Here is a 20,349-nt window from a genome sequence, read left to right as displayed (position 1 = left end):
TAAAACGTACCCCAGTTAAGATTCAAGATCAACAAAAGCAACATACTATCATCCCCTTGAATACATATAAAGTAAAAGTACCTAACTACATATGCAATAGTATATACCGGATTTTAGGCCGCGGTCGGGATTTTCCTGACCGGGATGCTGCCGCTTCATGAGGGCGCCCAGGGTCCTGTTCACTGAGCATTTAACAGCATAGAGTGAATAGTTTACTACTCGGTGAGCCCTTACTTTGTTTAATAAACAATCAGATGACACTCAGTGAGCACTCAGTGTATGATTAGTAATAATATACAAATAATGCTCAGGGTACAGTGAACGCTCAGGGCATCTCAGTAAGTAGACCTGGCACTCACCCTCAATTTAGACCCGCCAAGACATCAGGAAGGTCCAAATTTTGACCTTGGACCTTCTTATGTAATATTTTGAGGTATAAATAACTAACTAGTTAGGCCTAAATAGATAATTTTCTGCTTAGCAATGGTGTTTTACACCCCCGTTATGAAAAAAAAGGGACCCTCCGGCCAGGTCTATCAGTAAACACAAGACCTATATTGCCGGTGATTCTGACCGAACCTAGGAGTATTCGATCGCAGGTTGCGATTTCCTTCGAGTTATTAGCAATAAGTAACTACTAAATTACATAGTTAACTAACTAGTTAGCCGTCCCTCTACACTTACATAACACCGCTGAGGCCAACCAATGCTATTCTTAACCCTAGCACTAAGCTTTTCTTATGAATCTGATTGAGTAGCGTGATAGTTGATAGAGGGCTAGGTGGAGTTTCCAGTCGCACTAATGGTTGATCTTGACAATGAGGAACCAATAATATTCACTGCCTCGCTAACAGACCCACCTTACTCCTCGGGGGATGCGGTGATCAGTCATAACCGCGACCAACTTTACATGTTGACACTTAGTAATTCTCCTACTAGGTGGGGTGCCGGATAGATCGATACCGAAGTATTGGTAGTGTTTATTAGGTTATAATGTCGAATCCTAGGTTTTGGTAATATCTTAAGCCCAGATATGTACAGCGTCTCTAGTCATAGTCAATGAACCTGTTTTAGGTACTGAATTACAAATGTTTCCAGTACTGTGGCTCTCGAAGTGGTTGTGGGCGTGCTCAGCTTTACTGAGAGAGCGGCAAGGGTGCATATGTACTTCCCAACCTCATTCAAAAGCAGCTCCACCTAAGCTTTTGCCAATTCCTCCGCATTCTATTCTCCAATTCTCCACTCAAAATTTCGTGTCTTAGCAATAGATATTATAGTTTCTGCAGATCCACCAATCATTAATATAACCTGAGGTCATATTACCTTCCTGTGCTACCTCTGCCGATCTGGCTCTTTTTCTCCTTTCACCCCACGAGTATGACTCCAACCCTCGGAGATCTGCCCGAGTCCTTTCTCTCTCTCCCCCCCCCTTTTTTTTTTACCTCCAGACTAGTATTATATTGTCCATTGTCCATTGTGACGTCTCAAATTCACCATGGGCTTCTTGCAAAAGCAGGAGCAACCGGAAGATGTAATCCAAGCAGCCCCGGAGGAAGATGTTGAGAAAATTGCTGTGCCCGCTCACGAGGAGAAACTGCCCAATGTAACCTTGCCGGCTATTGACCCTGAACTAGAGCGTCGAGTGGTAAGGAAATTGGACTGGCGTGTTCCAACCTTACTGGGATTTTTATGTGTGCTTCGAACTCAAGACATTAAACGAACGTATAATCTAACCATGTCTTTCTGTGGCTAGATCTCCTCGCTTTCCTCGACCGAAGTAACATCGGGTTAGTCCGCGATACGATCTTTGGACTTGCAAGTGCAATGGCACAACCGCTGACAATATAAACCATAGTAATGCCAAAATCGCTGGCATGGAAGTGGACCTCGGCCTCGATGGAAAAAGCTACGCCTGGCTCTTGACAATCTTCTATATTTCATATACATTGTTTGAATTTCAAGCACTGATGTGGAAGATTGTCAAACCACACCAATGGGCCGCCTGTGTGGTGTTCTCCTGGTACGAATCCCACATGCAATGCTGTCAACCAGCCGGAATTGCAAAGTATATGAATCTATGAACAATAAGCTGACAAACGATGGAAAGGGGCTTGATGGCAACGTGCCAGGCAGCGGTCACTAATTGGCAAGGTATGATGGCACTCCGGTTCCTGATGGGCGCATTCGAGGCTGGCTTTGGTCCCGGTGTGCCCTATCTGCTGTCATTCTTCTACCGCCGCCACGAACTGGGTCTCCGATGCGGTATGTTCCTGTCTGCCGCGCCGCTGGCAAATACATTCGCCGGTGCCTTGGCCTATGGTATTACTTCGGGACATGCTTCGTTGGCAAATTGGCGATTGCTGTTCCTGGTTGAGGGTGTTCCGGTCTGCGCGGCTGCGGTGCTGGCTTGGTTCTATTTGCCAGATAGCCCGCTGGACGCTAAGTTCCTGACTGCGGAAGAAAAGGATGTTGCGCGTGCGCGTGCACTGCAACAATCCGGTGAGACGGATCGCACGGGCAAGGTCCAATGGAAGGAATTAGCCATGACGCTTCTCGATGTGAAAGCGTGGCTTACAGCAGTAAGTCAAACATCAGCATTGTGTATAGTGTACGAAGAACTTGCTGATGTTAAACCGTTTACCTAGTTGATGTACTTCAGCTGTAACGTTAGTTTCTCATCTCTCCCCGTGTTCCTACCCACCATTCTCAAGGAAATGGGCTTTACAGCCATCAACGCCCAGGGGCTCACTGCACCTCCATTCTTTGCCTCATTCCTAGCGACGATCGCGACCACCTGGGTGGCGGATCGCATACAACAACGTGGATTGATGATCGCGGCTTTATCAATGGTCGGTGGTGTGGGGTACATTCTTTGCGCGACTTGCACATCAGTGGGTTTTCGATACTTTGGAGTATTCTTGGCGGCCTGTGGGATCTTCCCCTCGATCGCCAATATTCTGCCTTGGGTTCTGAGTGGGTCATTTCCTTAATCACGTTGTACAATTTGCTGTCGGCATTTTACTGACTGTATTGTACAGACAATCAGGGCTCAGATACACGTCGTGGTGGAGGTATTGTTCTACTCAACCTGATCGGCCAGTGTGGTCCTTTCCTGGGCACCAATGTTTTCCCAGATGATCAAGCCCCCAGGTATATAAATGGTATGGCAATATGTGCTGCTTTTATGTTCTTCACTACACTCCTCGCTTTGAGTCTGCGTGTGCTCCTGGTATGGGAGAACCGGCGCCTTGACAAGAAGTATGGGCCTCGCATTGAAGACCCGACAAAATCTGTGAATACCCCGGTGGCGGAGGATAATTACGGTGCCAGTTATCGTTTTGTGCTGTGATTTTTGCGTCTCGCAGATATATCCCTGTATATTCTGCACTTGTGTTTTCATATCGAAGGCTGTGATGACTATGATGTCAGAAAGCCTACAGGGTCTTCGAAGCGAAAAAGATATAGGCATACGGAATTTCCTATTGCATTCACAAATGTGGGTGGATCTCATCCCCGGTAATAATTGCTCCCATTATGCAATGCTACCCCATTCTGCGATGCTGCCCAGGTGGCGGTCCATCGTAGTCGATCGTCAGTACATCGATGTACCAACTGCCAAACACCCTATACGTTTAGACAAGATTGATAGCATCCCACAGTATAATAGTATACTTTGTTCCCATCTACAGCCCATCTATAGAATTTAGTAGCTACCTTACGTTGCACTAGAAACCTCCGTGGGGCAAAGAACCCGGAACAGAACGCTCCGGCCACTCATGAAGCTAACAGCTCGAAAAGTTACAAACGTCACTTGGATCTCATTCGTGCAACGTAGCTCACCGAAGAAAACAGCTCACCGAGGAAACCGGAGGGAGTCGGAGAAAGTATATCCAGGGATGGTGGGGGGTGCATATAAGGTTGAGCTGCCCCTCTTCTCTTCTCTTCTCTTCTTTCTTCCATCCACTGACGAATTTACATTACAACAGTAACTATCTACTACCATATACTTCATATATCAGGGCTGACATTTGTTTAGATCCCAAACAAGTACATACTGCCCTTCCTTTGGGAGCCATGGATACTCTTTGGCTGGGCATATTATCCCTCAGGGATCAAGGTATCTCAGGTAACTTCTGGGTGATGAGCCGGTGTTCGTTCTTGCGTCGGTGGTGAATTCAATGTTTGGATATACATCTAGACATCGGATTCATCTTCGGCGTGGGTTCGTTCTGAGATTATACGGCCTTTAACTTGATCTGGATAATACCAGCGAAAGGATCATGCCCTCCCCCTTCCTATCCCCCTAAGCTAGAGTAGTCAAAACTAACCAAAGCACAAAGTCATATCTTCGACTTGATCTCTGAACCATTATGTCTCCTCCTGCTGCCATGTTTGAGCCTGCTACTGTTGCCCCTACCGACATCAAGGGCAAGGTCATCGTCCCCGAGTCGGTGACCACCACCCTAACCGGTCAGGGCCAGTCAAAGCTCCTTGAACAGTTCGGCAACAAATGGGATGAGTTCAAGTTCGCCCCGATCCGCGAGAGCCAAGTCTCGCGCGCCATGACCCGGCGGTACTTCCAGGATCTGGACAACTACGCCGAGAGCGATGTTGTCATCGTCGGCGCTGGTTCCTGTGGTCTGAGCACTGCCTATGTGCTCGCCAAGGCCCGACCAGACCTGAAGATCGCTATCGTGGAGGCCTCTGTGTCGCCCGGTTAGTCCTGTCCCATGCGAGCAGACACTCTCTTGTAGACCTCGGCCCTCCACCCAATACAGCATCACTAACATACAATATAGGTGGTGGTGCCTGGCTAGGTGGTCAGCTTTTCAGCGCCATGATCCTCCGACGCCCTGCAGATGCCTTCCTGACCGAGCTCGGCGTGCCCTTCGAGGAAGAGCCCACGAACCCTAACTTCGTGGTCGTCAAGCACGCCGCTCTGTTCACGTCGACGCTCCTGTCAAAGGTCCTCGCCTTCCCTAACGTCAAGCTCTTCAATGCGACCTGCGTCGAAGACTTGATCACCCGCCCAGACGGCGACGATATCCGCCTCGCCGGTGTCGTCGTCAACTGGACCCTCGTCACCCTCCACCACGACGACCACTCCTGCATGGACCCCAACACCATCAATGCTCCGATCATCGTCAGCACTACTGGCCACGACGGGCCATTCGGCGCTTTCTGCGCTAAGCGTCTTGTCTCCATGAACGCTATTGACAAGCTGGGCGGCATGCGTGGCCTCGACATGAATGCGGCTGAGGACGCTATTGTTAAGAACACCCGTGAGGTCGCTAAGGGTCTTATCATTGGTGGTATGGAGCTGTCGGAGATCGATGGCTTTAACCGTATGGGCCCTACTTTTGGCGCTATGGTTATGAGCGGTGTCAAGGCTGCCGAGGAGACTCTGCGTGTCTTTGAGACCCGTAAGCGCGAGTGTGCTGAGTAAATTCGCACTCTCTCGTGCTGGCTCGCTTGGTCGTTTCTGCTTGCTTCTTGCTTGATGCTAGTGGACTCGGTGGAGGCTCATATAACTTTGATGATGACGATTTCTTAACAAATACACACACTCATTTCGTGCCAATTCTCTTCTGTTTAAGCCCGTAGACAAATATCTTATCTTGAGAAATTGATCTTGTTTTCGAATTATGAATTAGGTTTGCCAATCCAGGAAAGACTAGCCAGGGGCATATAGTATACTACGCTTGCGTTAAATATACACATGTAAACAGACGAAGAAATCATGTAATCCAGCCACCTCTCCTAGGAATAATTAATTCCCTTTCCACCAAACAGCTTGTGAAAAAAAGATCAATCATCCTTGTGATCTCTCTCCGTTTCCCCCAAAGCAATGTCTGCGCCTGCCTCAGCGGCAACCACCAAGCTTCTTGCATTTCTGACCTCCCACTCAAACTCCTTCAAGGCACGCAACTCACCCGACATGAATAGTCCACCAATCAAACCATCCAAAATCCCAGCGCCGAAGTTGAGCGTGCTGACCAGGACGAGAATGAATCCGATGTAAGTGCGGCTGCCAACCCACCACACCCCAACCATACAACCAATAGAAACCACAATAGATACTAGGAAATGCGCCAGACGCCAACGGCGCTGAGAGCGTTCACGGTACACGTATGTGTGAATCATGTCAATGATATGGTCGTATGTGTCTGGGGAAAGCGCAGCATTGGGGGAGACGGGTTTTGAAGTTGTTCTATGTAAGGTAGGAGAATTGGGAGAGGCTGGAGCAGAGTCTATGGACTGGGAAGGAGGGTATGTCGGTACCGACGAACGGGTAATGACAGCTTCAACGGCGAAGTGGTCGCTCAGCGAGCAGAGGAGAGTGGGATGACGCTGCGTCATGGAGATTTGAACCGACTCGACTGACCAGCTAGACGGCGGGAACGCAGGCGGGTAACCACCGTCGCCGATGAAGATATAATCTAGGCGTTTGCCACGCGGGTCTGGGGTATCCTTGTCAATAACAATGTCCTCACCCTTGACTAGGCGCTTGCGCATGTCCTCAGTCCAGCGCCAGGTATTGAACGACCCGTCGCACGTAGCTCCATTCTCAGCAAGATTGAACTCGGCCGTTGGAATAGGCAGATTCCGTGCTTTTTCAACAGGATCAATTGCCGCCGCGAGGGACGAGTCTGGGTGCAGCTCGCGCCATACATCGCGAACGGGACTCTGAGCGGTGATGAGGCGGTGGGCGAACGAGGAAGGAAGCATATTGAAGTCACCTAGGCCGATGACTAAATGACCGCGCTCTGCAGCGCCACGCATGAGCTTAGAGATCTCCCATGCCTGTGCAGTCCGGTGGCAGAGATATGAATCATTCGGTTCGCGCTCATACGGAGCATGTAGGTGAGTGCAGAACACCTCGGCGACATCAGCAGTACCGGGGCCGAATCGAACGCGTGCGCTGGCGACACCTTTCCCCACGAACCAATCTCCTCTGAAAAATGCCGTTGGCCGGCCATTCAACGGGTAGCCGAACATGCTGCTTTCCTCGATTGGCCATTTTGACAGAATCGCCAATCCCGCGCCAAATATGCCGCCGTAATAGAATTTCCCATATGGCAGGATGTGTCGTGTCTGATCGCGAATGCTTTCAAAATCCTGCTGTGTCCAACATTCTTGCAGTCCGACTATCTCCGGCGGCGGGTTTGCTATTGCCAACTGCCGCCCAATCTCCGACATGCGTTCATGGCGGTACTTCGCGATGTATTTGAGACCCCAGCAGTTAAACGTGAGAATGCGGATGTCGCTTGGGGCTTTTGAGGGGATAGAGCAAGCCATTGGATCATATATTGACCGAAATGAGCTTTGAAGACTCGGTTTAGGGTTTCTGATCGGCCAAGAAGTGCTCAAGAAGTGCCAAACAAAGATCGGAGGTCGATATTCCAGCTGAATGTCCACGGGTCCACGTGCTTGTTTAGTTAGTATGACGCAGGCCAACAAGAGCTTGCCCTCGCGCTCACCGCCTGCAAAACACGACACCGCCTTGATATTGTGCTTCGCGGCGCGTCCATTGATTTTCGTTTTCGAGGCTTGAAATTAGCAGTTGTTCCTAATTTCGGCGTATTTGCATCATTTGTTTGGATGCTTTTGCGTGTTGCTATTGTAAAATGGAGCATGTAAACCCCAAACCTCGACGCCGAGATCCTCGCGCGCAATCACCCGCTGAGTCGTCCGCCGATGAACTCGCAGCAGGCTCCGACCACGACGAAGCCGAGCGCCGCCGAGCCAGCTGGACTATGCAAAAGGCTTTCACCCCCCAGCGCCCACAGAAGACTGGACGTCTCTACAGCGAATCTGAGAGCCCCGACGAGTTAGCTGTGGACGCCGACGAATACTGGCGTTCCTCACGCATGCGCAAACGTCACCGAAGCCCTTCTCCAATCGCCCACACCAACATGCGTGACGACCATTCCCAGGGCGGATCGGATGATCTCCCTGACGACAACGTGCCTGGCTCAAACATTGACCAAGCTCACGACGCCGACAACTGGTCCAATCGTTCTGAGACGCCTGTTCCTACTCCAGTGGCCGCTTCCATTCCCAACAATGTGGACTATAGGGAGAAATTTGTCATGCATGGTCACCTACGTGGAGTCTCAGCTGTGCAATTCTCGCCGGATTGCTCTATGATTGCCAGTGCTGGTACGTCTTATGCTCATGATCTACTTACTACATGACTTGAGAATTGACTTTGCACAACAGGTGCGGACGCAGCTGTCAGGATCTGGGACACTGCGAGCGGTAGACTCATTCACATCTTCGAAGGACATCTCGCTGGTATTTCCACCCTTGCCTGGGCCCCTGACGGTGAATGGATCGCAACTGGTTCCGACGACAAAACAATTCGCTTGTGGAACGTGAACACTGTAAGAAACCCCTCTATCATATTATGTCCTAGGGCCTCTTGCTAATGCTTAGATACAGCTCAAGGCCCACACCAAGGTCTTTGATGGCCATCAAAACTACGTGTATCAAATCGCATTCGCGCCGAAGGGTAACATCCTTGTCAGCGGTTCCTACGACGAGGCCGTGTTCATGTGGGATGTTCGCCGAGCCCAAGTTATGCGCTCCCTTCCAGCCCACTCCGATCCTGTCGCCGGTATCGATGTTGTGCATGATGGAACCCTTATCGTTTCATGCGCCCTGGATGGACTTATTCGCGTCTGGGACACCCACAGCGGCCAGTGTCTCCGCACCCTAGTAATGGAGGACAACCCACCTGCAACTTGCGTCAAGTTCTCCCCCAACGGCAAATTTGTCTTGGCCTGGACCCTGGATAACTGCATTCGGATGTGGCATTATGCTGAGAGCCGTGTCCTCAAGACATTCCAAGGCCATGTCAACACGAAATACAGCTTGTCGGGATGCTTCGGTACTTATGGGCCCCAAAATGGGATCTACGACCCGCCCCTATGTTTCGTCGTCAGCGGCAGTGAGGATGGTTCTATCTTCTTCTGGGATCTTGTGAGCAAGCAAATATTGCAGCGCCTTGACGGACATACAGGCGCCGTGCTTTGTGTTCACACTGGTACCCTAAACGGCAAGCGTATGGTTGTCAGCTGCGGGGTGGACAAGACGGTTCGTTTGTGGGAAGAAGTAGGCGAAAACGACGACGGCGATGATGCATTCAGCGGTAGTGTCACCCCTACCCCCGAGTCCCACTCGCAGTCCCACTCGCAAACCAACACCCCTGCCCACGATGCAGATGGCGATAATGCCATGACTGGTGTGTCTGCTGTGTCTTCCACTGCCGCCACCCCGGCGGAAGATGCGACTGCGGAGGATGTGACCATGGCATGAGCTGATCTCTGCCATCTACCTAACGATTTTTCTTTCTTTCTGCATAGGCGGTTGCTTTTCGGGAAAAGGAAAATACCCCGGCGTCTGGTGTCATTCTCATATGGACAATTTGTGTTTTCCGGCTGTTCTTCCAGCTTGGACTTTTATTATCAGTCATGTGACTTCATCTAATTGATACTTGCATCACATTCGAACATCTGACATATCGAGCGAATGTAATTACTCAGAATTTGATCATACATTTCGCTCATAACATTAAACAGCAAAACTTAGTCTGTTTTAGAATCGGTAAAAATATTCCATCTTCTAGCTTGTTACCCTACTCTTCTTGCGTCAACATTCAATTTTCCCCTTTGGTCGACAGGGCGGCCGGGAGCTCCTGCATAGGCTCTATATGAAAACAACAAAAACTGCAAGGAATCAGACCTACAAGACCTGGTCGCATTGTTTGCAACAATATATCAATTGATCCGAAAGAATACAAGCTTACTTTCATCTTAAAACAAAGAGAGCCCTGTAGAAGTATATATCATTGATCACTTGCCCTGTTGGGTGACTATTTATAGACTTAGCCCCCACTATCTTTCCCTTCACCTACTAAGTGTCTAGGAAATACCGAGGCAGGTATATCCAAGAGCAGATGCAATGAAGCACCGCTCATTTGTAACCGTTTCTGAAGCGAAGTGTGGTATGAGAATCCTTCAACGCGAAGCAAGGATCTACAAATACTCAGATCAGATTCCATTCTTGGGTGCGCAAAATGCAAAAATGGCTCCATGTATGTAAGCAGAACATTTACCCCAAATGGAGATGATTTACTCAGATCTTCCGTCTGACCTCATAGTAGTATGTGTTCAAGAGTTCGGTCTTAAGGGACATAAATAGGGATATTCTGCGGCCATGTTGCCTGTACTTTCGGACACTATATATATCCGAGACTATTAGCATGATAAACGGGGTGCTGGAAAACCATGACCTGATAAAGGCTCCCGGAATCAAGAATTTATGTAGGCTGGATTGATGATGCAATCAACCAACACACCGTATTGTGTATATTTCATTATTCTAATTCAAATTAGGACCACTTGTCTGCAACATAGAGGTTGATATAATAGCTACACAAAACCAATCCTGCAATGAAGTTTCCACTCCAATGCCCTACATATCCTGTAGCTTATATTTGTTTGGATAATTGAGCCAACCTCCAAATGAACGCGCAACGCCGAAAATTCCAGGGTATCTCTTTCAACAAGTCGTCTAATTGCCAACGATCTGGCTCGCTGTAGCAGATGCGGGATCTGACACGCTGGGTGCTAGATCAGACCCAAAATCACCAGCCCAGCCAGCAGGAGGTGTGTCATATGAGTGAACAGATTGAGTCCCATCAAGTTGTTGGGCAGCTCCTTTGTCAGCCAAAGAAGATCGAGCAAGGGTCTGTGTCTTCCTCAGCCCGTCCTCATTCAGGAACCGACGAAGTGACTCCTTGCCAACTTTATAATCAACCACCACAAGTAGTTCATCGTATGTAATTTGAGGATTCGCATGAAAAGCCTCGCGGATTCGGGCTCGATCTTCGTCCTTCAGCTTAGAGGGTCGGCCAGAGCGGGCTTGTGAGTGGTTATTGACCCGATTGCTCTCTCGGAGAATGGTTGATTTGATGGTGGAGAGTGGGATATGTGGGTATTCATTCTGGATCTGTTTGTAGGTCCATTTGGCTGTGGTTCTGAGCACACAGAGCCGGGTGCGAAGGAATGGATCAAGTTCGGCCCCACGTCGACGAGATCTTTTCTCGGGTTTATCTGGAATCTCGGGCTTCTCGAGCCCCTCGGGCCCCTCGGGCCCCATGGTAGCGAGGTTGTGCCTGGAGAGAGACGTGAAGAGCGGGGTGGTGGAATGGGAGTCTTGAGTCACGATGTAGTAGGCGGTATGGATAGTACATTTTCTGCCGCCTGGCCCGAACTGGAAAGTCGTACGAAGTATATATCCTCATGTCTGAATTCATTCACGTTTTCGCCTGTATAAATCACAGGTTACATAAGTTATTTGTAAGGATTAACGCTTAACATTGCGAATGTTCCGCTGTGGCCATTGTTTAATTATTTCAACTTCTGGTAATAGCACCGTAGAAAGAAATAAGACAATATTTGAATTACTTTGTAAATGAGGGCATTCAAGAAAAGTATCTACAACATGCTTAGATCTTTACTCCATACTCCATATTTAGCTCTCAAATAGAAAGCTTTTTTATGTTGCTTTCATAAATAGATTTCCTTGGCGGGGCTCTTCCTGGAGACGCGGAATCAGGCCCCTATTTTGTAGTTGCTCCATATTAATATCATCAGGAAGGGGTTTTTTTCCCATTGGTAACAATCAATCTGAAACCATGTGAAATGAATCTTTTAGAGATAAATCTCTCCAAAATATTCATAGAGTATTCTGTAACTACTCTGTAGCAACAAGCTGGGTACTCTATATAGAGTTCACGAGTTGGACAAGTAATAATTGTGAAAGGCTGAAGGCGAATATAGTGATAATCACAATAATTGATGGAGGTGCCATGGGCTATCGAAAGCGATAAGAATAGATATCCGTGGCACGGCGCTTGGCCTTGTCTCACATTAATGGGACCATAGGGTGAACCCACCCCAAATTTGTTTGTTTTACACATTCACAGCCCAAGGTGTGTGCGCGCGCACAAAATATGATTCCTACTCCTGTTAACTGGATTGGTCGTACGCATACTTCACTAAGAACATTATGTGTCCATCCAGAAGCCTGTAAGGGGGGTCCACCGGTAAGCCTAGAACTAGGATGGGATCTTCGATGCTCCAGTCATACTTGAGCCCTGTTCTCCCAGGGCTTATGTGTACATCCCTCGAGTACACGTCATAAGAGGGATGTTTGAAAAAAGGCTATGCACTTGTATGCAAAGCCAACTGTTGGGTCTGCAGGTACCGAGTGAATTAATTTTGAATGGTCGAATCATAAATAGGAGGTAATTGACATCCCGTGTGGCTGGTGTGGCGTTTATTTTTTTAGTGCACTCCCTTGCGATACTCTGTACTGTTCCATGGACGGGAGAGAACTTTAGCGCCACTTGGGCTGGAACCCCGGTAACTTGAGGGGGGGGAACCTTGGGTCAAGTCTGGAGGAAAGCTTCATATTTGTTAGTTTTACCTCACATATCTACAGAGTACTACCTATATGTACATAGGTAGTGACTCCTTTTAAGAATTCGACGATATTGTAACATAAATTCAAGGTATATAAGTCTAATGAAAATAGTAACATACCGATTGTTGGGCCTAGACTGAAACGGGGGGAGCCAATCAGTCCCAAATTCAGGGGCCAAGATTAGACTGATCGGTCGTAATTCTCTACGGTCGAGACTTTCCTCTCTTTTCTTCTTTTCGACTGATTATCACATTGTGAGAGGGGGAATATCATTCACTAATCTCCAATCGCTTCCTCTCTCTCCTACTCTCCTACTCTCGTTCATTGTTTCTTTACAGCTGGTTTGCTCGAAAACCGTTGTCTCACAACCCCACGTCTTTGCGACCCTTTCGACTCATTTATTATTTATCTTTTTCGTTTCTTTTCTACAGCACAGCGGGTTGATCCTGCTTTACCTTTTTACCTTTTTTTTTCCCCCTTGTGACTTACCCACAGTCATTCCATATATCGTCACAGCCCACCCGATCCTCGCGCCATCCCTCCATCCTTGATGAATACGCGCCTACTTGGTTCAAACTATTAGATTTTGGATTGGTATAACGTATCGAATATCAATCGTGCTCGGCCAACATGCAGAACTATATTTGGGCTCTGCTGGGCCTGGCCATGGTGCCTCAAGCCCTGGCAGCCGACACCCTATCCACGAGCGGATTCAACCTGTGCATGACCGATTCGGCAATCAACGTCCAAAAGATGGATGTTACCTACACTCGTTCTACTGGAATAGTTGTCTTCGACGTGGCTGGTACCAACGCGATGCAACAGAAGGTGCAGGCGGCTATCACCGTCACTGCCTATGGCAACGAAATCTACAAGAAAGAATTTGATCCCTGCGGCGACGAGATTCATGTGGACCAACTCTGCCCCGTGCCCAAGGGGACTTTCAAGGCCAGTGGATCCATGGAGGTTCCGTCCGAATATGCTAGCCAGATCCCTGGTATCGCATTCAAAATACCTGACTTGGATGGCCAGGCAAAGCTTGTCCTGAAATCCAAGAAAGAGGACAAGAACGTGGCATGTATCGAGTCTCATTTATCCAACGGCCACACCGTCGACGTTGGCGCAGTCAAGTATGTCTCGGCCGGAATTGCGGCAGGCGCTCTAGCACTGAGCGGTGTCTCGGCTCTTGGTTCGGCGGGAACTGCTGGAACACCGTCCAATAGCCCTGGATTTGGCGATGTGATGGGCTGGTTCCATTCCATGGCCACCAATGGCATGCTCAGTGTCGCCTACCCCCCTGTCTATCGCAGCTTCTCCTCCAACTTCATGTGGAGTACTGGTTTGATCCCTTGGGCTGGCATGCAGCAGTCCATCGACAAATTCCGAGAGGCCACTGGCGGTAACTTGACCACGGAAAGCTATGAGTACCTGAAGAACTCCTCTGTCACGCACAGTAGCTCATCCACCAACACAACGAAACGGAGCTGGGATTACACCCTCGAATTCGGCGCGATGGTCGCTCGCTCGGTTGAGGCCTCCGCCGATCCTAGTGTTTCGGAGAGCTCTTCAGACAGTGAGGGTGAGGAAAGTGGCTCTTCGAGCACGGTTAGCGACCTGAAGGAACTCGCTCAGGAACTGATGGTTCCTTCTGCCAATATTTTCATGACTGTTCTCCTGATCTTTGCCATCGTGATTGCCGTCGTTGTCGTCGGTATTCTTTTAGTGAAGGTCGTCCTGGAACTGTGGGCGCTGTATGGCAACTTCCCCAACAAGCTGTCCGACTTCCGGAAAGATTACTGGGGCTTGATGGCACGGACAATCACCAACATGATCCTCGTGCTTTACAGTATCTGGGTGCTATACTGTGTCTACCAACTACGAAAGGGTGACTCGTGGGCAGCAAAGACGCTGGCTGCCATAACCCTCTCTATCTTCACAGCGGTTCTTCTTTTCTTTGCCATTCGCATTGTCTACATGGCTCGCAAGTACAAAAAGGCCGAGGGAGATGCCTCCAGCCTGTACGAGGACAGGGAAACCTGGAAAAAATACAGTCTGTTCTACGATAACTACAAGAAGGACTTCTGGTGGCTCTTCATCCCAGTCATTGTCTACGCATTAGTCAAGGGCTGCATCATCGCCGGTGGCGAAGGCCACGGTTTGTTCCAAAGTGCCGGCCAGCTCGTCTGCGAAATTCTTCTGTTGGGACTCTTGGTGTGGAGCCGCCCATATGCCACCAAGGCATCAATGGGAATCAACATCGCCGTCCAGGTCGTCCGTGTTCTGTCCATTGTTTGCGTCCTAGTCTTCGTCGAAGAACTTGGTCTTTCTCAAACAACTAAAACTGTCACTGGCATTGTCCTCATTGTCGTGCAGTCCACTCTCACCGCAGTCCTCGCTATTCTCATCGCAGTCAATGCCATCATCAATTGCTGCCGTGAGAACCCGCATGAAAAGCGAAGAAGAGAAGCTGGTAAGTCAAAAGCTACTTTGTGATCCAAGCTCCATCCCAACATGTACATATACTAACGATTCCTTTCTTATAGAAAAAGCAAACCGCGACCTCGACGACCTGACTCCCTTGGACGCCCGAGACTCCCTCCTTATGGACCACCCGCAACGCAAGGATTACGCCGAGATGAGCAACTTCAACTTCACCGGTCCATACGAGTCTTACCGAGACGAACCCAAGCGAGCCGGGCCAACTGGCAGCGACGAACGCGCTGGCCTAGTCCACAATGACTACGGCGTGGCACACGGGCGCAGTGCAAGCCCCGACAGCCACCACTCGCGAAGCTCTCTCGAAGGCCGTCGTCCTGCAGCTCCGGGCTACGGGATGGCATATTAAAAAAACAACTAAAAAACAACTAAAAAACAACCAACGAAAGCGTCACAGACTCGACATGACGTTACAACTCTTCTTGCTTCTATATTTTTACCTTCCTCGACATTTTTAGATCGGACACACGCGTTGTGACTTGGGAGTTACTTTTTTTTGACGGTTTTTAGCGTGTGCTTGAAAATGGCGGGCATTTTTGATCTTCCCGCCTTTAGATGCATCTTCTTGTGTGATATCACTTACATCCATTCTTTTTTTATCTTGTCTCTATACATACCTCATTCATTATCATCTTTACCATCTATCATTTATATTACAGTTTGCACTTGATGAGAATTTCTTCATATTGAGTACTTAATCCTTGTATCTTATTACTAGTCTGTAACCATGCCGAGATGAGTATGTTGTGGCGAAATAACCTCTCGTGGACTATTTTTGAAAAAATGTCCTAATAGTACTCCAAAGACAAAGCTCAAGTGCCTTGTCCCTCCTCTAGGACACAGATCTACAGGTAGAAACATTGATATGCGTGGGGAAAGCGAAATGGATAAATGTATATACAAGACCAACCAAGGGGGTGTCATCTATCTGCACAAGCCCATGAAGAGTTTCCCTGGTAATTAATATATCTCCCATAACGTATTGGAAGTTGGATGTTTACCCTTCTAACAGATCTTTGAACACCAGCCCAGGTACGCATTTGATTGATCACCAAATCATCAACGTTTCCAGGGCCGTACATTAATTTAAGAAGAGCTGAATACTAAAAATTAATGTAGAATTATACCCTCCAGATTGAAACAAGCGTAAATTGCAAAGGCTGTGGTGTAAGTGCTATTTGTAGGTCACGAACTGGGCAATCCTGTCCATGTCACGTGGATTGCGTGGCCCTATCTAGCAGACAACCCATCCATTTAATTTGATCACCACACCATACGAACAACGATTCTGATCTCAAGATATATGAATATTTATCTAGAAGTGTCTATAACCCCCTTAATCATAATTTAATCTACACAAAATGGTCCGTGGCTTGATTGAGCCGTGTCGCGCTGGCTCTCACCTAGAGATACAATGACTTGGGGAGCCCCAAACCTTGCTATCCAGCAACGAAAACCTAGCAACGAAAACCCAGCAACGAAAACCCGAAGCCCTACGCCCTACTGGCTACGAGATCATCTACAATGTAGCTCAAATGAACACTTTTGACTCTTGATTGTGAGGCTAACATCACAACAGAAAGTAGTGTATCAACGAGTTCGAACGAAGGTTAAAGACTCGCTTTCACCGATCGCCGAACAATTTCCCTCCCGGTGACACGAGAAACCTCGACTCAAGCCTTGATTCCCAGACCTCGACACTGGCGAACAAAAGCTTCGCCCACGAAAGCACCGAACCAGAGACAACCTTGAAGTGAAGACAAAGAGTATGGAAATCACCAATACAACCAGTTCGCCGGGCCCCAACTTCGCCTTCGTTGGCGGCCACACAATTATCAATCCATGAGGCCCAAATTCGCTGGCCCCAGGTAAAAAAAAGACTTAAAAAACACATAAAAGAAACGAAATCGTAACTGAAACGAGAAGAGGCTAGATGTTACTTTGAGATAGCCCCAACGAGCAGCTTAGCGCTGGTAGGGGTGGTAGGTACGGTGTCCTCCTCGGCCACCACCACGGTAGTTCGCACCAGGCTTGCCGGCGTTACGGGGTCCAGTCGGAGCATTAGGAGGAGCAGTGCCCTGGGGCTGAGGAGTGGTTCCTGTTTGAGAAAAGTGTTAGCGAATGCGAGCAAAGAAAATAGGAACGGGGTTTAGATGAAAGGGACACAATATGCAGAAACTCGTAAGAATCACATACCACTACCCGAACTTCCAATGCGTCTCATACCTGCTGGTCCGGTCGGGACATGAGGTTGAGGAACTTCATCGTACATGCCCTCCCACGAAGTTGGGCCACCCTGCTGCTGGTAAGGCGAGAAACCGCGAGGGTCCATCGAGCGGTTAATCTGCTGCTGCTCATACTTTTGCTGCTCGAAGGCGATCTGCTCGGTGGCGTTGTATCCAGGTCCGGTTTGTCCTCTGGCTGGGGTTCCAGCTCCGTTGTTGTAGTTGGCGGCCATCGCGGCGGCGTTGGGAACGGGGCTGGCACAATCGCTGCCTGGACCGCCGGGAACATTGGCTTGGTTGGGCTGCATCATAGCGGGGTTCATCATGTTGGGCATAGCCTGCTGGGAGCCAGGGCTCTGAGGGCCGGGGCTCATAGTACCTTGCTGCTGGGCACCCATCTGCTGTTGCTGCTGCTGGCGCATCTGCATCTGCTGCATCTGTTGCATCTGCGCGATCATAGCGGGATTCATGTTCATGGCGTTCATGTTCATGCCAGGCATTCCTCCTTGACCGGCAGCCATCGACTGCTGCATCATGGTGAAGTACTGCTGCATGCGTTGCCAGTACTGGGCCATCATTTGAGGAGTCATCGAACTACCCTGTCCCTGCTGAGCGGCTTGCTGCTGACCTCCATCGTTCTGGTTTTGGTCGCGGTATCCTCCATTGCGGTGGCCACCACTGCCGCCGCGTTGATCGTTGTTCTCACGCAGGTTACCACGGGGCTGGGCTTTCTTGACCTCTATTGGCTTGCCCAGAATCTCAAGAGGACGGGAGAGAGCCTTCTCAACAGCAGCATCACCGTCGAAAGTGACGAAACCGAATCCGCGGGGACGTCCAGTGTCCTTGTCCATCATAAGAGTGGCATCCACAACACGGCCAAACTGCGTAAAGAATTGCTTGAAGTCCTGCTCGGTAGCCTCCTGGCTAACACCACCAACAAAAATCTTAGAAGTCTTCTCCTGTTCATCGCGGGGAATAGCACGCTTGGGATCAATCTTCAATATTTGTCAGCAACAGTTTGCTTTGTCCAATTGTGAGGTAATTCTTACAATCTTTCCATCCAGATAATGCTCCTTCACCATCACAGTATTGACAGTTTTAGCGTCACGGAAAGTCAAAAATCCAAAACCGCGAGAGCGTCCAGTGGCGCTATCCCGCATGACGGTGCACTCCTGAACCTCACCGAATTGAGAGAAATAGTCACGAAGGGACTCTAGATCAACATCAATATATGTTAGCTAAATGACATGTTTCCATGTAGCAAAGATACATATCCATACCGTCCGTAGTTTCCCAGTTCAGACCACCAATGAACATCTTTCTAACAATCACATTTTCATCGGTCAGCGGCGGCTCATCGCAAAAATAAAAAACGAAACGGCCCAGGGAATGATATTCAGTGAGCAGCATGATGCTGAACGTAATGTGATAGAAATGATAATGGGTAGGACAAAGGAAGGAAATCAAAGTGCAAAGGTAGGTGGCCAGGTATTGCTATTCATGGGCTAGTCGAGCGTGCGAAAAGCCTCGCTATTTTGAGCACATTGCCCTAGAACAGACAGGGCGCGTGCTAGGTCGGTACATGAACATTGTACCTCATAGTCACTGTCAATGTATACTTGTACGGTCCTGAGCAAATTTCATGTTCAGGACCGGGATTTAACGTCAAGCCCACTGGTTTACATGGGCTTGGATGCACAATTCATGTCCCTCTCTTTCTGGATTGCTCAAGCCGGAGACAGGCGAGATGAGAAGCGTGCAGGTGCAAGTATTTCAGTCGTAAAAAGTGAATTGTCACTGTCTGTCTGTCTGACCCGTGAAAACCTTTGCCTTGTCTAACACAGAGTCCCAAGCTAGATAGCTACTTCTTGCTCTGCCCTATCAAGGTATATCGACAGGAAACTATATAGTATCGGCTGTACTATATATGAATCGTTTGTGACAAAGGTCCGTGGGTGGCGTGTGGTTGATTTGCGCAAGCAATTGTCTTGATCAAGGGCTCCAGGCAATGTGCCTTCTGAGCCTCCGCTTGACTCTGTGAAGCGAATGCCGGGGTATCCCAATGTGAATTGTAGATCACTTTTGATCGGTGGTTGTGTGATGGTTCCTCGAACAGACTTGCTGATTGGTCGCCGAGCCCGCATTTTGTTTTCCCTCCTTTAAAAATGCATGCGCCACCAAACAACCGGCGAATTTTTCCTCGAAACAGCCCACAGTCCACAGCCCAGAGATATATTAACCCGTAGCTAGGAAAGTCCTTCCTGCACCCAGAATTGTAGTCGAACCCCATGAATAGCAATTGGCACCACCCAGGCTTGTACCGACGCGGTGAAGCCCAAAACCAGACAGATACATGCAATTGGGGTAGAGTTCGAACATAAAGATATAAAAGGAACACGATTAGTGGACTTACCCGTCTTCTTTGATCCCTGTTCCGTGAGACTCGGTCTCGGCAGGAGGGGGTGCCTGGGTAGTAGCAGGGGCGCCATAAGCGTTTCCGGAGCTATTGTTATAACCCGGGTCGAACTCCGAAGGCTGGGCAGGGTGCGATTCATACGTGCCAACAGGGGCAAGAGCGACATCCTGCCCAGCAGAGTCTCCAGCAGGTGCAAGGTTGGTCGCGCCTACATCAGTAGGCTTTGGCGCCTCGACTGCTGCAGTAGTACGGTTGGTGGAATCGTCAGCATCGTAGCTAAAAAGAAGAAACTTGATTAGAATTTATTCAATGTAGAGTCAAGTAGAATACATACAGATCAGCAAAGAGATCATCTCCATCCTCGGGGTCAGCCATGATAAAATAGTGAACGGTCAATAAAAGCAATAATAGATGTAGTCACAGAAACACGTGTAACCCTAGCCTGTCAGAGTAGAAGCAAAACTAAAGTAACAAGAATCGCGGAAAATGTGAGAACAAGTGGATGAAGAAGTTGAGAAGTCCACCGCGGGAATCCCCAAGCGGATCGATTACATAATACGTTGTCGCCCGCGGGACTCGGGGTGAAAGCTACGTATTTCGTATCTATACATTTTAGAACCTGTATTGCTTTGATTTGCCTTTCATTTCGAGTCTATCTCTCCCAAATATGCTCTATTGATTTTCTATTTCGTTCCTACATGGCCTGGCTGCAGGATA

General features: G+C 48.8%; 8 protein-coding genes across 8 annotated transcripts; 4 read left to right on the top strand and 4 right to left on the bottom strand.

The window, feature by feature from the left end:
* Positions 1–1,495: 1,495 nt before the first annotated feature.
* Positions 1,496–3,349, top strand: N7447_005447 (putative MFS transporter; the record flags this gene model as incomplete). The annotated part of the gene is made up of 6 exons (XM_057229709.1): positions 1,496–1,691; positions 1,754–1,787; positions 1,856–2,020; positions 2,108–2,579; positions 2,646–2,973; positions 3,039–3,349. 6 exons carry the CDS (start codon positions 1,496–1,498, stop codon positions 3,347–3,349), a joined length of 1,506 nt encoding a protein of 501 aa, XP_057084799.1.
* Positions 3,350–4,370: 1,021 nt separating this feature from the next.
* thiA (thiamine thiazole synthase) lies at positions 4,371–5,446 on the top strand (the record flags this gene model as incomplete). The annotated part of the gene is made up of 2 exons (XM_057229708.1): positions 4,371–4,716; positions 4,800–5,446. 2 exons carry the CDS (start codon positions 4,371–4,373, stop codon positions 5,444–5,446), a joined length of 993 nt encoding a protein of 330 aa, XP_057084798.1.
* A 362-nt stretch (positions 5,447–5,808) lies between these two features.
* Positions 5,809–7,299, bottom strand: N7447_005445 (inositol phosphosphingolipid phospholipase; the record flags this gene model as incomplete). The annotated part of the gene is made up of 1 exon (XM_057229707.1): positions 5,809–7,299. One exon carries the CDS (start codon positions 7,297–7,299, stop codon positions 5,809–5,811), a length of 1,491 nt encoding a protein of 496 aa, XP_057084797.1.
* A 329-nt stretch (positions 7,300–7,628) lies between these two features.
* N7447_005444 (WD40 repeat domain-containing protein) lies at positions 7,629–9,321 on the top strand (the record flags this gene model as incomplete). The annotated part of the gene is made up of 3 exons (XM_057229706.1): positions 7,629–8,163; positions 8,224–8,387; positions 8,446–9,321. The coding sequence occupies 3 exons, from the start codon at positions 7,629–7,631 to the stop codon at positions 9,319–9,321; spliced, it is 1,575 nt and encodes a 524-aa protein (XP_057084796.1).
* A 1,257-nt stretch (positions 9,322–10,578) lies between these two features.
* N7447_005443 (helix-turn-helix domain-containing protein) lies at positions 10,579–11,166 on the bottom strand (the record flags this gene model as incomplete). The annotated part of the gene is made up of 1 exon (XM_057229705.1): positions 10,579–11,166. The coding sequence occupies one exon, from the start codon at positions 11,164–11,166 to the stop codon at positions 10,579–10,581; it is 588 nt and encodes a 195-aa protein (XP_057084795.1).
* Positions 11,167–13,125: 1,959 nt separating this feature from the next.
* On the top strand, positions 13,126–15,340 carry N7447_005442 (transient receptor potential ion channel family protein; the record flags this gene model as incomplete). Its single annotated transcript, XM_057229704.1, has 2 exons — positions 13,126–14,965; positions 15,039–15,340. The coding sequence occupies 2 exons, from the start codon at positions 13,126–13,128 to the stop codon at positions 15,338–15,340; spliced, it is 2,142 nt and encodes a 713-aa protein (XP_057084794.1).
* Positions 15,341–16,955: 1,615 nt separating this feature from the next.
* Positions 16,956–18,626, bottom strand: N7447_005441 (Nucleotide-binding alpha-beta plait; the record flags this gene model as incomplete). Its single annotated transcript, XM_057229703.1, has 4 exons — positions 16,956–17,089; positions 17,188–18,211; positions 18,266–18,429; positions 18,497–18,626. The coding sequence occupies 4 exons, from the start codon at positions 18,624–18,626 to the stop codon at positions 16,956–16,958; spliced, it is 1,452 nt and encodes a 483-aa protein (XP_057084793.1).
* Positions 18,627–19,625: 999 nt separating this feature from the next.
* On the bottom strand, positions 19,626–20,007 carry N7447_005440 (uncharacterized protein; the record flags this gene model as incomplete). The annotated part of the gene is made up of 2 exons (XM_057229702.1): positions 19,626–19,908; positions 19,967–20,007. 2 exons carry the CDS (start codon positions 20,005–20,007, stop codon positions 19,626–19,628), a joined length of 324 nt encoding a protein of 107 aa, XP_057084792.1.
* Between the last annotated feature and the right edge of the window lie 342 nt (positions 20,008–20,349).

Source organism: Penicillium robsamsonii (assembly GCF_028829455.1).
Source record: "Penicillium robsamsonii strain IBT 29466 chromosome Unknown utg000003l_segment0_segment0, whole genome shotgun sequence".
NCBI classification, from domain to species: Eukaryota; Fungi; Ascomycota; class Eurotiomycetes; order Eurotiales; family Aspergillaceae; genus Penicillium; species Penicillium robsamsonii.
The sequence above is the reverse complement of the archived record's forward strand: the minus strand, read 5'-3'. Positions and strand labels throughout refer to the sequence as shown.